At 38.7% G+C, this 21,278-nt stretch overlaps 1 protein-coding gene across 2 annotated transcripts in view; it reads left to right on the top strand.

Moving 5' to 3' along the window:
- SYNPR (synaptoporin) overlaps positions 1-21,278 on the top strand; it is a 395,065-nt gene that overhangs the window by 248,920 nt on the left and 124,867 nt on the right. For both annotated transcript variants that reach the window (XM_043978574.1, XM_043978575.1), the window contains one exon: positions 7,977-8,101. In XM_043978574.1, the coding sequence (XP_043834509.1) occupies positions 7,977-8,101 (125 nt within the window). The remainder of the gene's footprint in view (positions 1-7,976; positions 8,102-21,278) is intronic.

Below are 21,278 nucleotides of genomic sequence, written 5' to 3'. Positions count from 1 at the left end.
AAATATACATTTCCAATTCAATTTAATGAGCATTTTTGAAAGCAAGGTCTTATGGTAAGGACTTGGAATACAGAGGCAGAAACAAAACAGGAACAGTCACCACCCTTGGGGAGCTTATGATTTACTGTAGAGATAAACATTTCCTTAGATAAGTAAAAAAACAAATACCATGAAAAATGGAAAGAAGAGCATTAACCAGAGAAAGAGATGAGAGAAGGTGCTACTCAGAGCTTTGAAGGAAGTTCAGGATTCTAAGATGCAGGTGAGGAGGGAGGAAGAGGAGGGTCCTTTCCTTTGAGCAGGAATGGAGATGTTTAGTTCTGGGAATAGCTAAGAGGAACATAGAGATCACTAAGAACAGTAATCAGTCTGGATAGGTAGGTGGGATTCAATTTGAGGGCTTTAAATGCTGTGCTGAAAGGGTTGTATTTTATCCTAGAGCTGAGAACTACTGAATGTGGAGTGTCAAAATGATAGAGATTCCACTACTTAGAAAGATTATTTTCTTTGAAGAAAAAAAAAATGAAGGATTGTATCACTAGCCTCAAAACTGATTATTATCCCCAAAGTCTGGATGAAGAAAAATTAAGCCCTTCCCAATGAGACTCCAACCTACCTCTCGAGTCTCATTATACATTTCTCCCACCTTCCCACATTCTTTGTTGTTATTGTAGTTGAGTTGTTTCCAGTTGCATCCAAATCTTCGTGACCATATTTGGGATCTTCTTGGCATAAATACCAGAGTGGTTTACCATTTTCTTCTCCAGCTCATTTTACAGATGAAGAAATTCAAGCAAGCAAGGCTAAATGACTTGCCCAGGATCACATAACTAATAAATGTCTGAAGCCAGATTTGAACTGAAGAAGATGAGTCTTCCTGACTCTAAACATGGCACCATATTAAAACTAGTTGCCTCCCACCACTCTAGTGACCAGCCAAACTGGTCTTCCTACTATTCATTACACAGGATATCACCTCCTCTCACCTCTGTGATTTTGCTAAGGCTTGCTTTCATGCCTGGAATGTACTCCTTCCTCAGCCATTCCTCTTATTGGAATCTCTTACTTTCTTCAAGTTTCACCTTAGGTGCCACCTCATATTTCTTCTACATGAAGCCTTCCTTGATTCTCCCAAATGCTAATGCTCTCTGTCCGCAAACTACCTTGCGTTTCTTTCATATTTATTCTGCACATATTTGAGAGTGTATGTTTTGTTCCCTGATGGAATGTCAACTCCTTGGGAGCAGGGTCTTCTTCCTTTTTATCTCTATCTCTATTTTGTACTATGGTGCCAAGCATATTGTAAGAATGTAATAAATGTGGATTGATTGATTGATTGAAAATCTGAAATGGGTAATCTTCTTCAATTCATTTGATAAGTTCATGGTACCCCCTTCTCCCTTCCTAGAATGGGATGACAATGTGTATTCATGAGGACTGTAAAAATACGTCATCTCCTGGACTTTTGAGGTGATGTTTGTTGATAAGGAAAAGAAGGCAACTTTCTGTAATGCAGTTTAAGGCTTGCAAAACCCCTCTGAGATCAGTAGTATAAATAGAACAAGTCTCATTTTCCAGGTGGGGAAACTGAGTCTCAGAAAGGTTAAGTGACTTGACCATCATCAATCAGATAGCGTCAGAGGCAGGATTTAAGCTCAGGTAGTAGATGGCCCTAAAACATTTTGTCAGAAGACCTGAATTGAAATGTGTTTCACTGCCCAGCTATGTGATCCTCAGCAAATCCCCTAAACTCTCTAGGACTTCATTTCCATTTGTGAAAAATGAGTTTGGACTAAATTAGCCCTGAAATCCCTTCCAACCCTAAAGCTGAATGTGAGGGAATTGGATCACTAAAGACTTCCTCTCTCTTGATTTCAGGTTCCTCATTTGTAAAATGAGGGAATTAGATCAAAAGAGCATGAAGGTCTATTTAACTAATGACTTTATTAGTCTATTACCAGCCCGAGTATAGACAACGTTGCCTCACAGAGTTTATGCACTCCACAGATAGACAATCATTCACTCTAGAATAACTCATGAAAGAGAGATAGATATGGGCAAGTGCAATATGATCCCATTCCTGCTTGCTACTATCTGTGTAACTGTGGGGAAGATATTTAACCCCTCTAGGCCCCAGTTCTTTCTTCTGCATAATGTTGGGATGGGGCTAAGTGGTCTTGAGGGACCATACCAATTTAAATGTGGGATCCTAGGACTTTCCTCAGATGACTTGATTTCCTTCTCCGTAAAATGACATCATCGCACTATATGGTCATGGCCTCAGCCATCATTTCCAGTTCTACATCTATTATCTTAATTTGAAGCCAGGGAGAGTTCAAAAACAGCCCATAATTATTCAAATTGAAATCATAAATTCTCAGGGCTAGAAGGTACTTTGGAAAACATAGCTGTAGTTCAGCCTTCTTATTTTACAGTTAAAGAAACTAAGACCCAGAGAGAGGAAACAATATATACATAATTGTAGGACCAATCAGGAACAAGGCATTGACTTGATCTCAGATCTCCTGATTCCTCTTTGCCAATTTGCCTTCCACCTCTGCCCCTCTCACAACGATCACATTTATCGATGGGACAAATTTTGGTATTTACATAGCCTATGGGTGTGTATGACCAAAAAAACCTCCATCATCTGTTTCCTAAATCCTTAATTCAATATGGGGAAGAAAAGACAAGCAGCCTTCTAGGAGCCAAACTTCCTAATCCATTACAAGTCATCAGATTGGTCCAATTACCTTCAAGTCAATGCCTTGATATATTTTATAGCAAGTTAGAATTGTCATCATGCTGTTGTATGCACTTAGCTGCCCCTGATTTCCAAATCGGCAGGACCAATGTTACTGCATGGGCATGTACAGACTGAGATTTGATTGCCACACCTGAGGAAGGGTGGTGCCAACTTGCTCCTGCAGGAGAAAAGAATAACTTCTACCTCTTTGCCAAGAATAATCTCCTAACAAAAACCACTCACATTTGTATAGTGCTTTATGGTTTACAGAATGCTTCCCTCCCAATGACCCAGTGAGGTGGAGTCAATCAATCAACAAATGCTGGGGCAGCTAGGTGGCACAGTGGATAAAGCATCGGCCCTGGAGTCAGGAGTACCTGAGTTCAAATCCGGCTTCAGTCACTTAACACTTACTAGCTATGTGACCCTGGGCAAGTCACTTAACCCCAATTGCCTCACTAAAAACAAACAAACAAACAAAAAAACACAAATACTTATTAACTATCTACTGCTTGCTAAACCTTGTGCTAGGTGCTAGAAATACAGGTGCAAAGAAGAAATGAGTAATATTACCCTGTCAAAAGCAGGATTCAAATACATACTTTGGCAGCTTTGGAGTGCTTTTTAGCAAGACACATCTGGAACCCGAGGACTAGGGCTTGGCCTCAGGTTCTAATACCTGCTCCTTTAATACCCTCCAAAATGTTCAGTGATTAACACAGACATTGTTCAAAGTCCTCAATCTCATGTGGATATGGAATGGAAGAGGATAACTCCAAATTGGTCCCTACATCTGAAACCTAGGGCAAGTTATTTAAATTTCCTGAGCCTTCATTTCCTCATTTGTAAAAAAAAGAAGTTGAACTTAATAACCTCTGGGATCCCCTCCAGGTATATAACTAATGATTCTCTGCCTCTGAGGTTTGTATCCTTTGGCAGTCTATGAATTTTGAGATGAGAATTACTGGTTCTCTGAATGACACTTACTGGCAGATTTTATATCTTCCCCCCCAGATTTAATTATTCCCTCTTGGAAATACCTCCTCACCCAATAGGTCAAATTTCTATTTGGCAATTTAGGAAACTGAGACTGAGTTCAATTAAGTGACTTGCCCAGAATCACACAGCTAATAAGTATGAGCTAAGATTTGAACCCAGATCTCTTTCATGATCAAATTGAGTACTTCATCTGATACATCATGCTGAATTACCTTGGCCCACATGGCATGTGGTGGGTTTTCAGTTGTTCAACGCTGAAAGTGAACCCATGGAATCTGCATCTTTTCTGATCCTCAAATTTCCTCACCTATAAAAATAAAGGAGTTGGACTTGCTAGAGAATATTCCTTCCAGCTCTTAAAGTGTGTAGACTAACTGATTGCTTATATAGCTTCATTCAAAAGAAAACAGTTATTCCAACGACAAGCATTTATTAAGCACTTACTATGTGTGAGGCACTGTACTAAACCTTAGGGATAGAAAGAAAGGCCCAAAATACCAGGAAGGTCCCTGTCCTATATTAGTTCTTCATTCTGGCCAGACTACCCAAAATTCTACCATTAATGATCTATTCCTTTGGATTTGGATTTGGATTGGATCAAGGCTTTTCAATCTTTAAGAGTCCTCCATTAATATGAAATTATTCCCAGGAAGGGTAATGCTTCACACTAACTCAATAAGGATCATTAAACAGCTGACTACTTAAGGTCAAGATGCTCAGGTAAAAGGACACTAGATTAATTTCTGGAATGGATGAAGGAATTGGAAACAAACAAAGGGAAATACTGACTTGAAATGAGAGAAGGAGGCTGTTAAATTTTGCCTACTTCCCAGTTGGGCCACAATAGAAAGAACAGTGAGGTAGGGGGATAAAAACACAAGTGAAAAAGAAAGCCTATGTTTTGTTAGGCCTGTAAAATTTCTGGTGGATGGATTGATGGAGGGATGGAGGGATGGATGGATGGATGAATGAAACATTTTTTGAGGCAGCTAGGTGGCACAGTGGATAGAAGGTTGGACTTGGTGTCAAGAAGATGTGAATTAAAATCCTGTCTCTGACAGGATTACTTGATCTTTACAAACCTGTTTCCCCACGGGTAAAATGAGTACAACTATACCACCTATCTTAGAGGGTTGTTGTAGAGACCAAATGAGATAGCATATGTAAAGAGCACTGCAAAACTATAAGTGGAAAACTTTAAGTATATAAATGGTAGCTATTATTAAGACAGGTGGGGTCAGCTAGGTGGCACAGTGGATAAAGCACCAGCCCTGGATTCAGGAGGACCCGAGTTCAAATCTGGCCTCAGACACTTGACATTTACTAGCTGTGTGACCCTGGGCAAGTCACTTAATCCTCATTGCCCTGCAAAAAAAGAGACAGGCAATATTGGTATGATTAAATGTTTACTATCTGCCCAGTACATGATATGCAAAGAAATGTTTGTTAAATTAAACTGAATTAGTTGCTGTTGTTTGTCCTTTATTCTCAAAGAAGACTATGACATAGGGTGATGTCATGACTTCTACTGAATTGGATTTTTAAGTGAGGGAGGGTTGTGCAAGGTCACCAACCTCACTTTCTCCTTCAGAACCATCTGGGTCCAGTAGCAAGATATACATCAGGATGACTGGAGATGGCCCAGGATGTTTGAGGCAATTGGGGTTAAGTGACTTGCCCAAGGTCACACAGCTAGTAAGTGTCTGAGGTGATATTTAAACTTGGGTCCTCCTGACTCCAGGGCCAGTGCTTTGTCTACTGTGCCACCTAGCTGCCCCGAACAGAATTCAATTCAGAGGAAAAGCTACATGTCTACTTGTCAATTATATTGTAGTAGAAATTCCTTTCATATGTGGTTTGAACTATGTAGCTACTGAATTCCCTTCTCTGATTCTGTGCATTGAATTGAACTGAATTGAATTGGAAGAAAAATGTTTCTGTGCCTCACACTCAGAAGGCCCTTTCTCTTCAAAGCCTTTTATAATGACTGACACTAGAAATAGCTGACAGACCCCCAGAGACAAGTCAATTGCTTCTAATTATAAGAATGTCACAGCGCTGTTGGAAGAAGCAAGTACAAATTTGTCACCAACATTTATGAATGTCCCTACAGCATAAAAATGAATCCAGTAACAATGGGCCTTGATGAACAAAGATTAAGAGGGTGGAAAATTATGGGAGTGGGTTTAAAGGCTTACATGGTGGAAGGGTTAATATTAGAAAAAAGAAGGGGAATTAGACATCATTTGGTTCCCTGTGGGGCCTATAATTTTACAGATGAAAAAAATGGAAGCTCAGAGTCAAGACTAGAACTCAGGTCTGTTTCCCAGCCCAATGATCTTTCCTTAAGTTCACTCTAATATGCTAAATGTACTTTCTTATATACCCCACAATTGTGACCTTTTCTCTGTCTCTTTCTCTTTGTCTCTCCCCTATTCTCTTCTCCTTTTTCACCTTCTTCCTCTCCTCTCTCCCTCTTATTTTCTCCCCCTCTCCCCCTTATTCTCTCTCTGTCTCTGTCTCTGTCTCTCTGTGTCTCTCTCTCTTTCTCTGCCTCTCTTCCCTTCACTGTTTCCCAAGCACTCTCTTTTGGCACTTTTTATTCCTTTACATCATGTAGAGAGCACATATTCTTTTCAAGCTACAATCTAAATGTTGATTAAACAATTCTGCCCCATTTGCCAAGTCCAATGCCTTTATCATGACTTAAGCAAAGGTGCATAGTGTGTGTGTGTGGGGGGGGGGTTGTAGGGTACAGTGTGTTTTTTAAAATAATTATTATTGTTATAGGTCTCAGTTTAGGGTAAGCATATTATTACTTATATATCAGTAAAGGACTGACCACATGTCTCATGGTCTCAGGCTGCATGGTAGAGGAAGTAATGAGAGAGCTTCAGCATGCCAGTGGGGTAGGGCAGTGTGGTACAATGGATGAGTACTGACCCTGGAGTCAAAGAATCTGAATTAATCCTGCCTTTGAATTTGATATTTGTGTCACATCCACAAAGTCACTAAATCTTCCAGGGTCTCCGTTTTCTTATATGTAAAATGAGTACATTGAGCTAGGTGACCTTTGAGGTTCCTTCTACATCTATGATCCTGTAATCTTTCTAAAACAGGGATTCATTTTAACTATTTGGGGTCAAGGACCCTGTTGGGCATCAAGTGAAGCCAGTAGACCCCTTCTTAGTGTATATTTTTCAAATTTATAATTGGAAGAAATATTGTTTCTTACTTAGAGGTTGGTGAAAATTAGGATGTACTTTTTTTTTCCTATTCAAGTTCGCAAACCCTTGAAATCTATCTACTGACTTCTTGGGTCCATGGATGTCAGGTTAAGAATCTGTTCTAAAACATAACCTTTAATGGTAGGTCTTTTTTTAAAGGTAAGGAAATATACTCCCTCACAATGTATACCTAAGGTAGATACTTTGAGCACCTCAAACTGTTACATAGATTTGCCTTGCATCAAATCAAAAGTGTTGTTATGAAATGTCCACCCATTAAACTTAGATTTGCTCAGTAAGTCTAAGTAGCACAATCCATTTCCAACATGGTAGCCTTTCTGGTACTTGAATAATGCCCATTTATTTATTTATTCCCCAAACATATATCTATGCTTGCTATTTACAATGTGCTTGATATAAGATATAGAGATTTTTTTTAAAGTAGGCCATAGCTTCAAAGACTTCTCTATCTAGGAGAGAAGATTCCAATATAGGACTCTCACTTAGCATGGTCCTATTGATGCAGAAGCATGGATAGATTGAGTTCCAGGCAATAAAATGTTTGAGGTCGAACACAACTGGCTAGTCTGAGGAGCAAGACTTGAGACCATTAGGTTTTGTGGTTTTGATTGTGTGGTTGGTTGTCTGACTAATTAGGCATGGGTAGGCATGTCACATCCATCCAGAACCATTCACCAAATTTGATCATAGCCTCTGGGTATTGTAACCAAGGAGAACCAGCCCCTTGATTGATACTACTAGTAAAAACATTGCAATATCTGCCCTTCTTGCAACCGTGGTTCTTTAGATATTTCAGTGAACAAGACCAAACACTCGCTGCCATTAGTATATGCCACAATGTGAATGTTGATGTCCTTTGAGTGAAAAACACCAAGTTGTAACATTAGACTGTCTAATACTTTGAGTCATCTGAAATAATTTCTGCTCATTTTCAAATTTTCAAAGCTCATTTAACTTTCTCTCCCCCTCTCTATCTTTTTCAGCTTTTTGCAATCTTTGCATTTGCAACATGTGGTGGTTATTCTGGCGCACTGAGGCTGAGCGTGGATTGTGCCAACAAAACCGAGAGTGACCTCAGCATCGACATAGATTTTGCCTATCCTTTCAGGTAATTCCAAGTGCTCTATTCTTCAAAAAACTTGCTATCCTCTTTGAGTATGTGTCTGATAAATTGAGAAGTTCCATGAAGGCCTAGAGATTTCCTTGAGGGTCAGTAGAACCCTAGGAAATATCAAAGAACAAAGAATGAGTTTAGTGCTTCCCCAAAAATTTGAGGTAGGGTCTTTCTTTTTCATGGGATCTAGATATAAAGCCTCTGAGGTCATGTAGTCCAACCACCATTATTTTATATACAAGGAAATTGGATTGGCTAGTGTCATAAAGGCAATAAGTTGCAGATCCAGAATCCAAATTCAGGTTCTCTACCTGCAAATCTGCATTTTCCATTGTGCCATGAAGTAGTAAGGTTTAATTCAAACAAGGGATCACTCCAGAAGAGGTTAGGCAAGAGATTGACCAATTAAGACTTAAAGGTCAATCTGTTGATAAACATGCAAAACAGCATTGCTATTAGTCTGGCCCCAACAAGTTTGGAAGACCAATAGGGGCATGGAAAGCCTAAAAAGCCACAGTACTAGACTAGAACGATTTATCTGGTGCTTTCAGTACCAAGGTAGTTGGAATTATTAATTGTAGTCCTTTTCCATGCTGGGAGTAAAGGTTCCAAAGACTATTCACATATTCAGATGACCAATCCCAGGATTTGTTGCTCCTAATAGCCTCCTCAAGAAAGCAGTCAGGGGGGTAGCTAGGTGGTGCAGTGGATAGAGCACCAGCCCTGGATTCAGGAGGACCTGAGTTCAAATCCAGCCTCAGACACTTGACACTTACTAGCTGTGTGACCTTGGGCAAATCACTTAACCCTCATTGCTCCATAAAAAAGCAAGCAATAAAGAAAGCAGTCAGAAGCCTTTTAGGGCAATCTCCTCATTTTACAAATGAGAAAAGTGAAGCCCAAGGAGTTTAAATTAGTTACATAGGTCACACAAATAATGAGGTAAGAGGTAATATATTTTACACTGAATATTTTTTTTGTGGGGCAATGAGTTTTAAGTGACTTGCCCAGGGTCACACAGCTAGTAAGTGTCAAATGTCCAAGTCTGGATTTGAATTCAGGTCCTCCTGAATCCAAGGCTGGTACTTTATCCACTGTGCCACCTAGCTGCTCCATAAGAGATTTTAAAGCAGAGCTAGTGTTCTTTCTACTATGCCCACCTCCTCTTATTCTTATTAAAAAAACAAACAAAAATAAAGCATTAATCTCAATCTATAACCATGAAGGTAATGCTGTTAGAAACTATTGTTTATCCTTTTAGAAGTGTTTATCTTCCTAAGAGAAATTTTTGCTGCCTCATTTCCCAGCCATAATAATTAGTGTCTCAAGTACTGACCATTTATTAAACATAGCTAAGTGCTCTCTTCATTTTGGAACAATTTGGGAACACCAACTTCCCAAGATTTTAAAATGATGATTAATTTGTTCCATGACTTTCATTCTGAAGAACATCAATGCTACTCCAAAGAGTCTCCATTTCTTTTATTATAATTATGGCTGAATTTTCTTTTTTTAACTTTGCAAAGTCTTATGATTTTATTCTTGGCCTGAGTCTCAAAATTGAGTTACCACCAGTTATAAGTCATCCAATGCAAAATAGTTATTTCAAAAGCACTCATTACAGATGAATCTGGACAGTGAAATGCTGGCCATTTGAATCATTTAAAAGTTATTTTCTCCTGAGACATTAAAAGTTAATACTACCGACATTGGTTCTGATCTTAAAAAGCCAAATCAGTGTTTATTCATCTGCTTCTGACAACTTAGTTCATTGTGTACCAAAGAAGACAATAAAATCTGCTGCCTAGTCATCTGAACAAAAGCAATTAGTCTTTAAATGACATATTCAAGGAAGCTATTTAATAGGTTATCAGACAAATATGTCAGAATAGGCAATGATGTAATCTTAAGAAACTTTAAAGGAGTTACAAGGTGTGTGTTGTGTGTATGTCTGTGTCTCTGTCTGTGCCTGTGTCTGTGTGTGTCTGTGTGTTGATTCTTTCTACCAACAATTCTGTCTACAGCAGAGGTGTCAAATTTGCAGCCCACAAAACTACAGCTGAATGAGATTAAAATATTATTAGGAAAGTTATAGAAAAATAAATTAAAATACAATACAACATATATAATGTTAGTTTGTGATTTTCTAAGTAAATATGCAATCCATAGCAATCTGTTTCTATTTGAGGTCACAATTAATACACACCAAATGACTTGACTTCTATGGCTAACATATTAAAAATAAATTTGTAAAGTTGTTCTTATAATAAAAGTAATTCAGATTCAATAATGTTTCATTTTTTCCAGTTAATTATAAAAACTTGCTATCTTTTCATTTTGTAACATTACTAGGGGGTTGCAATTTACTCTGTGTTTATCTAATATGTAATTTTATTATGATTCTTACAATGCTTGAATATTCCATTTGGTCAATGAGAAAATTTCAACCCTATCTCAACCCTATACTACCACCAGACGTTTAATCATTTGGTTGACTAGTGTTGCACTAACAAGTGTATTATAAAATAATTGGGTGAACTGTCCAAATTAAGGGACCAAGGGTCATGTTTGAAAGTATCCCATGGGTGTTCCATAGCAACCAGAAGAACTATAAGAACTCTGCTCCAAAGCAGCCCACTAGAACTATTCAATCAGGGCTCATTGGCCTGAATAATACTTGGGGTTGAAATCTGACTGATCCAAAACAGATTGTGTATCCAAAGGCAGGCACACAGGAATTCCAGTGAATAAATAAATGAACAGAAAGCATTCATTAAGGACATATTATGGTCCAAGAACTAGGGATATAAATAAAAAATTGAGTCTGCGACATCTTCACAGGAATTCTTAGCTGAAGATTATCCAAAAGAGAGAAAGTCATCCCACAATATCAGAGATTTAGAAATATAAGGACACTAGAGACCATTGAAATCAACTCTCTTATTTTACATATTAGGAAACTGAGTCAAAAAGACATTCAATGACTTGCTGAGGATAACATAGGTAGTAACTATCTGAAGCAGGATCTGAAACCAAGTGGTCCTGACTCTAAATCCAACGCAATATCAATTCTCCTTACTATGATGCATGAGGGGAATCCTTATCATTGTCTAACATCAAGTGAAAATCTATTTGTATAAATACATATTTCACATATGGTAAATTTAAGAAGGGAATATAAGTTTATCCTAAATCTGGAATAAAATCTATATATGTGTATATTTGAATAGACAAATAAATCAATAACTATAAGTGTGTGAATTTATGAATATCTGTATATGTATGTACATATATGTATATACAGAGAGAGAGAGAGAGCAGTGAAAGGAACACTCATTCCATAAAGTGACCTAAACTGATGGGAAATGATAATGATGTGTTAATATAGGTTATGGACTACTATTGCATGATATATATATATTGACATATAAACACACACACAGACACACACACACACATATATATATACATATACATATATGTGTGTGAGAGAGAGAGAGAGAGAGAATGCAAATAATTAATAAATGCTTTGAGAGACCGTGTGATGTAGTCAATAGAGAAGTGGCCTTGAAGTCAGAAAGACTGACTAATATTAGACTGACATCATGATGAATGCTAAGTGTAGACATTTTTATAGATGGCTAATAGTTTCAAGGGAGTCAAGGTCTCTCCAAGTGTTCCATTTAGTTCTCAGGGCTTATTCTATGTTTTTAGTCCCACTATGTGTCCGTGCCTCCATGGGTATTTTAATCACTCTCCCACTGAGACCAAAACCACTATTCCCTCACTACATTGAATCAGCCCTATGCAGAGAATGCCAACTGATAACCATGCTGATTCAGCCCTGCAGGTGAATGAGCAAAGGAGATGGTGGCATGAATCACTTCTGATTATTTGAAGATGAATGACCTTCAGGAAGTGTTAAGGTTTTGTTTTCCAAAATGAATAAATTTGTTGTTTTTTATCCTTCATGCTCAAAGAAGATCAAGATGACACCTGATGTCAGGGTCAGTGTGCATTGTGTCTGGCTGTGGCTGATCATACCAATAAAAACTCAGGAGGCTCTACCACAGGTTGGATACGAAGAGTCTGTATGAGAATAAGTAAGTTTAGAGTACCACTGGTCCCCAACAATTCCCACCAGGGCTGAGTTCACTGTAGCACAGTAACTCACATTGTGTTTTGCCAACTTGAGAATTCTTTCAATCTTCAATTCATTCCTTTCAAAATTAAATTAGAAATTACTACTCTACGTCAACAGTAGTGAAGTTTATGACTCACAGGGAAGGGAAAGGCACCTTTGGATATTATAATAGGTTTTTACCAACAATAAGTATGCTGTTATTTCCCCTTGACAACCCCTCCCCCATTGTGATACTCTTAATTGAGACAACCCTATGTTTAATTGTCCCACATTCATTTGTGTTCTTTGAAACTCCATTTTTATTTCTCCACTGAGAAATTATTATCTTCTAACCTATCTTGTCTGACAATTAAAGTAAAATAATGAAATCTTCTAGGAGGGAAAGAATAAAAGGGAATAGGAAGTAAACACCCCACCTCCCCAGGGCCTACAGGAGGGACTTCAGAGATTGTCTTACCACAGAGAGATTGAAAACTGGGGCATGTATAAAGTCATGGTTAAGAATTGATTAAGAGAAATGAGCACTGAAAATGACTTTAGCCCTGGCTCAGTAGGCAGCCTCTTTGATCATTAGCAATTCCATCAGATTGGTTTGGGATTTTCTGACTTTTAGTTGACATGCAGAATGGCTATAGGTAGACAACAAATAAGAAAGGTACAAATTGTTTGCTATTCTTCATTGCTGCCAATTTCTGAGATCCATAGTTAATGACATCACTCAAAATAGCACAAAATATGGTTTTGGGGAGTGCCTAGCAGATGATCTTCCAATGGCTTTCTTTATTATTCAAGTAAGATAATGTATTAAAGGTTCTTATAAGTATAAGACACAATATAAATAGAATCCATTATTGTTAAACTCCCTTTAGGATTGATTTCCAAGATATGGAGCAAATGATTTCCTGTGTGCCTCACTTTCTTTCTCTGTAAAAGAAAGGGACTGGACATCATGATTTCTGAGGAAGTGTCCAACTCAAAATCTATGATCCCTGTGATTATCAAACCTTGAGAGAAATTGTACTTGAGAGGGTCTGTATTTATGTATGACCACCAAAGCTCATGATGGTAAAGGTGGGGCAGCCATTGTTGTCTTTGGAATGGTAAGTGACATTACAGTATTCTGAAAGAAATAGAAGGACCCACTGATAGGGACTTAAGCTGAGGAGAACACGACTAAGCCCCCGAGAGGAATGGAGTGAGCATGATAGTGCTTCAGCCCTGGAGAAACCAGGATAACAATTAAGAGATGGAGACAAGGCTTCAGATAATGGAGACAAGGTAAAAGCCCAGATCCTGAAACTGGGCTTCAATATTATAATGGAATCAAGAGCACCAAGTCACATCTTTCTGAATGACTTGAAGTAGAAGCACCTATGGTGCCACTAGTCCCTGTATTTTCCCTGGGACTTGGCATTGGGGCAGAATATCCCAGAGTTAGTGTCAGAGTTGAATCTTCAATAGAGCAAGTGATGATTAAGTGACCTAAACTTTGGAAATTAGATGATTCAGAAGGAAAGGAGATCCTTTCAGTGATAAATAACATAAATCAGTGCATAGATCTTTTCAAATATGAAGACCCCTATTTAATGTTTAAAAAAAAGTTTCATGGACATCATCACATGATTGTAAAATAATAGCTAATATTTCCACAGCACTTAATTTTTTAATAAACATATTATGAAATTTTAAATAAACATATTGTGTATATTACCTCACTGGATTATCACAGGCCTATTAGTTCAATGTTATTATTATCCCCATTTTATAGATGAGGGGGAAGGGAAGGGAAAGAGACAATCATTTATATAATAGCTACTATGTACCAGGTACTTTGCTAAAGACATTTTACAAATATTCTCTTATTTGATGAGGAAGATGAGTCTGAAAAGGGTTATTTCACTTTGCCATCTAGGAAATCTCTATGAGCAGATTGAAAGTTAGGTCTTCTTGACCCTAGCTCCAGTCTTCTATTTCCTATGCCATCTAGCTGACTCACTATGCCCTTAGTATCTACTAATTGTTAAAATTCATGATTGACAAAAATTGTGATTTTTGTATTCAATTAATCATAACAAATAGTACTATTTTTCCCTTACTGGACCTAAATTATAGGAGCTATAAGTGAGGAATGTTATCTATATTGCAAATGGGTGCCTTTATCTGAAATTTGTAGAGTTTCAGTTGCCTGGTGTCCTGAAGGGTTGGGTGACCTGTTCATGGTCTCACATTTGGTTTCTATCAGAAGGAGGACTTAAACTTAGGTCTTCCTCATTATGACATAACCTATGAAAAAATAGGCATATTTGTGTAAGTGGGATAGAAAGTTGTTGTGCTGGCAGGAGATCTAATAGAGACTTCTCCCTTCCCTAGTATTTAGACAAAGAATATTTATATAATAATGCCATCACTGAAGCTGAATGGTCTGCAGGAAAGCATGAGGCTCGGAGAACATAGAAAGCTATCTCAACTGCTGAAATGCAGAAGATAGATGATGCCAAACTGGGCAATGGAAAAAAGGATGACATGGGCAATGGAAAAATCAGAAGACATAAGTTCAGACATGAGCCATGATACTAATTACCTCTGTGACTTTCAAGCAGGTCTCTAGATGTCTCTGGGACTCAGATTCATTATGTGAAATATAAAGTATTTCCAAGTTCTCTTTTAGCTCCAAGTCTAATACGCAAGCAAAGGTAAATTCCCTAACCTTAAATCAGAAAACAATCTAGGCTAGAGAACCTTTGTGAAGAGGGCACATGGAGGAAGTATCTCAGAGTAATGGCCTGAGTGGCCCTTTGCTAGTGATATTTAGGGTGAGCAATAAGGCAGGAGAAAAAAAAGTCCAGGGAATGTGATAAGTGGAGCACAGGCATGTAGCCCATAGGTGATCTCTGAAAGAGCTAATTCCAAGAGAGCAAGAAAAATAACCCACAGATATCAGATCATTTATCTGAATCAACAGCAAGAAAGAGTAGAGCATCAGTGGATGGAAGCCAAGAAGCCTGAGATAAGCAGCAATGTTGTTGGTTCAGTGGTCAGTGGCAGACAGGAGAGGGCTTTGGTGTTTGAAATAAATAGAGGGGCAGCTAGGTGGCTCAGTGGATAAAGCACCGACCCTGGATTCAGGAAGACCTGAATTCAAATCCAGCCTCCCACACATGACACTTACTAGCTGTGTGACCCTGGGCAAATCACTTAACCTTTGTAAAGGCTAAAATTCTAGCTAGTCTGTCTAAAATATCTAATGAGTGTCTGCCAATAAATTATAAGCTTTAGCAAGAGTTTAGACTTTTAAGCATTTGTTAAGGAGAATAAGTATTTGGTAAAGAGAGAGAGAAAGGCCTAGATTCATCTATCAATCAAAGGGAGAGCGCATTTTTACCTCCACTCTCCACCAGAATCCTAACAAAAAAGAGCGAGAGAGCCAGCCTCGCCCCTTCTTCCTCCCACAAACAAATGTCACTTCCTAACACCAAAGACCTGACTGCATGGCTTGCCCTCAGATGCCTTCTCCTCATGGTGGAGCTTTCCTACAGTCACTCTCCAGCAGGTAGCATCATTGCAATCCTTATACCTTCATTGCCCCGAAAGAAAGAAAGAAAGAAAGAAAGAAAGAAAGAAAGAAAGAAAGAAAGAAAGAAAGAAAGAAAGAAAGAAAGAGAGAGAAAGAGAGAAAGAGAGAAAGAGAGAAAGAGAGAAAGAGAGAAAGAAAGAAAGAAAGAAAGAAAGAAAGAAAGAAAGGAAGGAAGGAAGGAAGGAAGGAAGGAAGGAAGGAAGGAAGGAAGGAAGGAAGGAAGGAAGGAAGGAAGGAAGGAAGAAAGAAAGAAAGAAAGAAAGAAAGAAAGAAAGAAAGAAAGAAAGAAAGAAAGAAAGAAAGAAAGAAAGAAAGAAAAGAAAGAAAGAAAGAAAGAAAGAAAGAAAGAAAGAAAGAAAGAAATAGAGGCAGAGAGGAAGCAACTTACAGGGAGGAGCTGGAGCTGGAGCTGGATGTGATTGGCATTGGAGGAAGAGCCTTCAGAGAGGGGAAGTAGACCCCTGGACCACTGTTTCAGTGGTGAATCAAGATAGCCATCTCTACTATACCTCCATCCAGTGTTTTAGAAGTATGAGTTTGAGTATCAATCCATGCTCACTGCCTGGTAGAATTATGGTCCTTTTTTCCCATTAGTGTGGGAGTTGGGGTGAGAGGGGAAAGAGAAATTGTTTTATAGTGGTTTTGAGGAATTAAGAATACTTTTAAAAGAAGCATAGTGTGGTGGTAGAAAGCTCATCTTAGAGTCAGTATGCCAAGGATGTGAAAAAAAAAAGTCCAAGCCTTTGTGTGTATCTCTCTGTCTCTGTGTGTGTCTCTCTGTCTCTGTCTTTCTGTCTCTGACTCTCTCCATCTCTCTGTCTCTGTCTCTTTCACTCTCCCTCCCTCCTCCTTCTGTTCCCACCCTCCTTCTCATTCTGGAAACATCAATGGATTCTTGTATATCATGATATTATCACCTCACTTTCTTCATCATCTTCATCTATATGAGTTCCAACTTCTCCCTATACTTCCTAAAATGTAGTGTCTAAAACTGATCACAGAAGTCTAGATATGCTCAGCCTGGAAGAGTACTGCCAAATGTCTTTAAGAAATAGATACAAATGCTACTCAGATAACTGGGTAAGTTAATTAACATGAAGATCAAATGAGATGATATTTGTAAAGCACTCCCCACAGTGCCTGGTACATAGTAGGTACTTTAAATGTTTATTCTCTTCCCTTTCCTCACATATAAAAGGTGGAAGTTGGATTAAATGGCCTTTAGGTTCCTTCTGGAGATAGATCTATTACCCTTTAAACATCTTTGATAATATTGATTCAGGGAAAAAAAAATGGAGAGGGAAAAGGCCTGACTTTGAAATCTAAAGAACTAGGTTCAAATTCTACTTCTGACACTTACTATCTGTGTGACTTACTCAATATGTATCTGTGCTTCAGTTTCCTTATTTTTAAAAGGAAGGGATTAAGTTGAATGAACTTTGAGGTCCCTTCCAGTTTAAGATCTATGAACCAATGACCCAGAGTTATTGATTGTTTTGTTAGGGTGAACATTTCTATCAATTCCCCACCCACCCCATTTGCAATGATATGTGGCTGCAATATTTTTGTCTTAGCAGTTGGCTCACTATACTCGTAAACTGTACCTTTCTAAAATGCTTTGAGTATTCTTTATCAAAAACATTACTGAGTGCCTAGAATATCTCTCTCTCTCTCTCTCTCTCTCTCTCTCTCTCTCTCTCTCTCTCTCAGGCACAGGGAAGGAAAGCAAAAACACAAAAAGGTCAAGTAACTCATGTTAGGCCATGCAGCAAGCTCCTAGTCAGATTGGGACTTGAACCAAGGGCTCTGGAATCCTAATCCTATGCTTATCCCACTGAGCCACATGGTGCCTAATTAGAGTAGAACTGGGATAATTTCCACTAATGACTAGGAGACCCATTATAGATGACTGAAATTAGTGAATTAGTGAAAAACAAAACAATGTGATACTACTATCAGGAATATGGTACCAAATTAACTTCACAGCACTGACTTCTTAGAAATCTTCACGGGGGCAGCTAGGTGGCGCAGTAGGTAGAGCACTGGCCCTGGAGTCAGGCGTACCTGAATTCAAATTTGGCCTCAGAAACTTGACACTTACTAGTTGTGTGACCCTGGGCAAGTCACTTAACCCCCTTTGCCCCACAAAAAAAAAAAGAAAGAAATCTTCACAAAGGTCAAAAGTAAATAGCACCAGCACACATCAGGAACTTCATAAACGTTCCATTTTCAGAATCACAAGATTTGAGAACCTCAGAGACCAACTAGTCCAATCCATGCCTCCAGAAGAAGCTTTCCTAAAACACAACAGGCAAGTGCTCATCCAGTGTTTAGCTTGAAAAGGAGGGGAAGCCCATTCCCTCTAAGGAGGGGAGGCCCACCATCTCTGAAGGCTACTGATTTCACTTTGGAGCTACTTAATTGTTAGCAAGTATTTCCTAAGGTCAAGCCTAAATTTTCTTCTTTGCAGCTTCAACCCATTATTTGTTATTCTTCTCTGTATTGTCAAACTAGTCTAATCCCTCTTTCATATGGTTGCCCTTCAGATATTTGAAAATAGCTATCATAGGGGCGGCTAGGTGGTGCAGTGGATAAAGTACAGGCCCTGGATTCAGGAGTACCTGAGTTCAAATCCAGCCTCTGACACTTGACACTTACTAGCTGTGTGACCCTGGGCAAGTCACTTAACCCCCATTGCCCCGCAAAAAAAAAAAAGAAAGAAAAGAGTTATCGTGTCTCCCTTGAGTGTTTCATCTTCAATAAAGAAAAAAATGCCTTTTCCCCCAAAGCAATACTCATATGCCACACACTCTCCATAATTGGTTGTTTTCTTCTGAATGGTTTCTGTCTTATCAATGGACTTCTTAAATTATGTTATTCAGAACTGACCACAACATTCTAGATGTGCTCTGCCTAGAGCTATCACATTTTTTGGAGGAGCTATCACATCCCTTTTCCTAAAAGATATGCCTATCTTAAGGAAGGCAAAAATCACATTAGCTTTTATGACTATCATCACATTGGTGTTTCATAATGCCCTTGAAGTCTACTGAAAACCAAGATCTTTTTTTTAGAAAGACCATTGTTGAACTATATTTCCCCCATCTTGCACTTCTAAGCATATCATCTATGTTTGTGCATGTGCCCATTAAAGTTGCTGAACAGCACAGAGCCAAGAACAAATCCCTGGAGCACTATATTGGAGACTTCTCACCACACTGACATTGTCAATAAAAACCCATCTTTGAGTCCAGTCATTTGACCAGTTTGGATTCCGTCTAGTTTATAATCTAGTTCACATCTCTCTGTCTTGTCCACAAGGAGATGAGCTATATTATCAAATGCTTTGCTAAATTCTAGGCAAATAATAGGTAAGCATTCTGCTCATCTACCAGTTTAGCCTTCCTGTCAAAAAAGGACATAAGGTGAAGATAGCACAGCTGGCTCATGATTAAGTCATGCTACCTCTCCATAATGAATAATTTCCTTTCCAGACATTCGCTGTCTCTTTGATGATGAATTCCAAAATTTTCCCAAGAATTAAAATTAAACTCACTTATTTATATAAACTTTTGGTAACTTCCTATTTTACCAATTAATCATACTTAGAAGGAACTTAGCTCAATTGTTTACTTATTATATAAACTTTTCTTATTTTTTGAAAAATTGTCCTCCCCAATATGGTGGTACTTCTTCCCTTTTCCAGTCTTTCAATTATCACCGACAGTGGCTCCACAATGACATCTGCCAATTTCTTCTCAATATCAGAGATGTTGTTCATCTCTGCCAACAGAATTCATATAAAGCAATGAGGTGCTCTCGTACTCTCTTCCTAATTATCTCAGGTAAAACCATTCCCTGTGAAACATTTTTTGTTCTGTCATTTCCAGTGGAAAGGTTATTCTTCTTAGCAAAGAAACAGAAGGGAACTCTTTAGCCAGTTATTATCACTCCATCTGCCCCAATCAGGGGTCCTCTCCCTTTTCTGAGCCTCCTTTCCTCCCAAAGTAACTTTCAGAATCTCTTTTTATTGCTCTTAGCTTCCATTGCCAGACATCATTCAGAACCTTAGAACTTCTAGTACTGTTTTAGAAGGCTGTCAGTTTCGTATGTTGAACTTCCATTGCCCACCCACTTCCATTTTTTGAACATTTCTTTTTTAAAAATTCTGAGCTAGCTGAAATGAATCATCTACTGTACTGCTGACCCTCCCCCCATTCTTCACCTGCAATAGCACGCTCACTTGGACCAGAGACCATGCCTCCCTCCTGCAGTGAGGTAGCCTAATCAGCTTTGCAACTTTGTCCTCAGGCTGAGCTTAATTGGTGAGTGAGTAAATGGAAAATCACCTAACAGGTGTAATTTCCACCAGATCATATTTCATATCCATCCATGCCAGAACCCTGGGGACATCTTGCCATCTGCCCTGAAGGTACATGGGTATCCTCCCCTACTTTCTACTTATTTCACTAGGAACAGTAATCCACTTAGTACTGTCATTAATGGGAAAAGGTCTAGACAATCCACTGCTCCCTAATCCCATCTACCATTTCCATGATTTATAAACCAGGACATGCTTTTCTGTCCACTGCTCTCTTAGGGGTTCCCTCTCCCCAATTTGTATATAAGCATCTTGAAAACAAAGACTCTCACTTTGGGGTTTGTATCCTTGGCACAGAGTAGGTGATTAAAAATATTTGCATGGGACAGCTAGGTGGCTCAGTGGGTAAAACACTGGCCCTGGATTCAGGAGGACCTGAGTTCAAATCCAGCCTCAGACACTTGATACTTACTCACTGTGATCCTGGGCAAGTCACTTAACCTTCATCGCCCCACGGGGAAAAAAAAAAGAATGAAAAAAGCACTTGCTTTTTTTTATTCATTCATTTAATAGTTATTAAATACTTTCTGTCTGAAAGAGACTGTGCTAAGTGATGAAAAGATAAAAGCAGAAGTAAATGAGCTCCCTTTTAGGTCCCAATTCTTCCTCATAGAAAAAAAAACTGCAAAACTAGAGTGAAAATAACTGGAGTTTCCCTCATCCATTGGAGCAAAAATAAGCAAGTTCTGGTAAGGTAGAAACAATTGAGCTAAGTTCCTTCTAAGTATGATTAATTGGTAAAATAGGAAGTTACCAAAATGCTGATTACCCCATATATACCTTCTTTGGCTACCCCAGCCCAGGTCTGCTCCTCCCCACCCTGATACCTGGCCTGAAGGTGGATTACCCAGCTGTGGTGTCCTGATTTCACAAGGTCAGTACCTATAGTTCTGAGGTCTACTGCTGCAGAAGCCAGTGTCCCAGGGTCTCTGTCTCCCTATTACAGGACTTTGTGTCCCTTCTGGGTCTATTTTGTGATATTCTGAAATTGTTGATTTTGTCTCTGGTAGTTGCTATAAGCCAACAACAAGAAATATATTCTCAACAACCTTTGGCATCAATAAAGTACTTA

This window comes from Dromiciops gliroides, chromosome 1 (genome assembly GCF_019393635.1).
Source record: "Dromiciops gliroides isolate mDroGli1 chromosome 1, mDroGli1.pri, whole genome shotgun sequence".
NCBI classification, from domain to species: Eukaryota; Metazoa; Chordata; class Mammalia; order Microbiotheria; family Microbiotheriidae; genus Dromiciops; species Dromiciops gliroides.
Note: the sequence above shows the minus strand (reverse complement) of the source record. Positions and strands in the feature narration are given on the sequence as shown.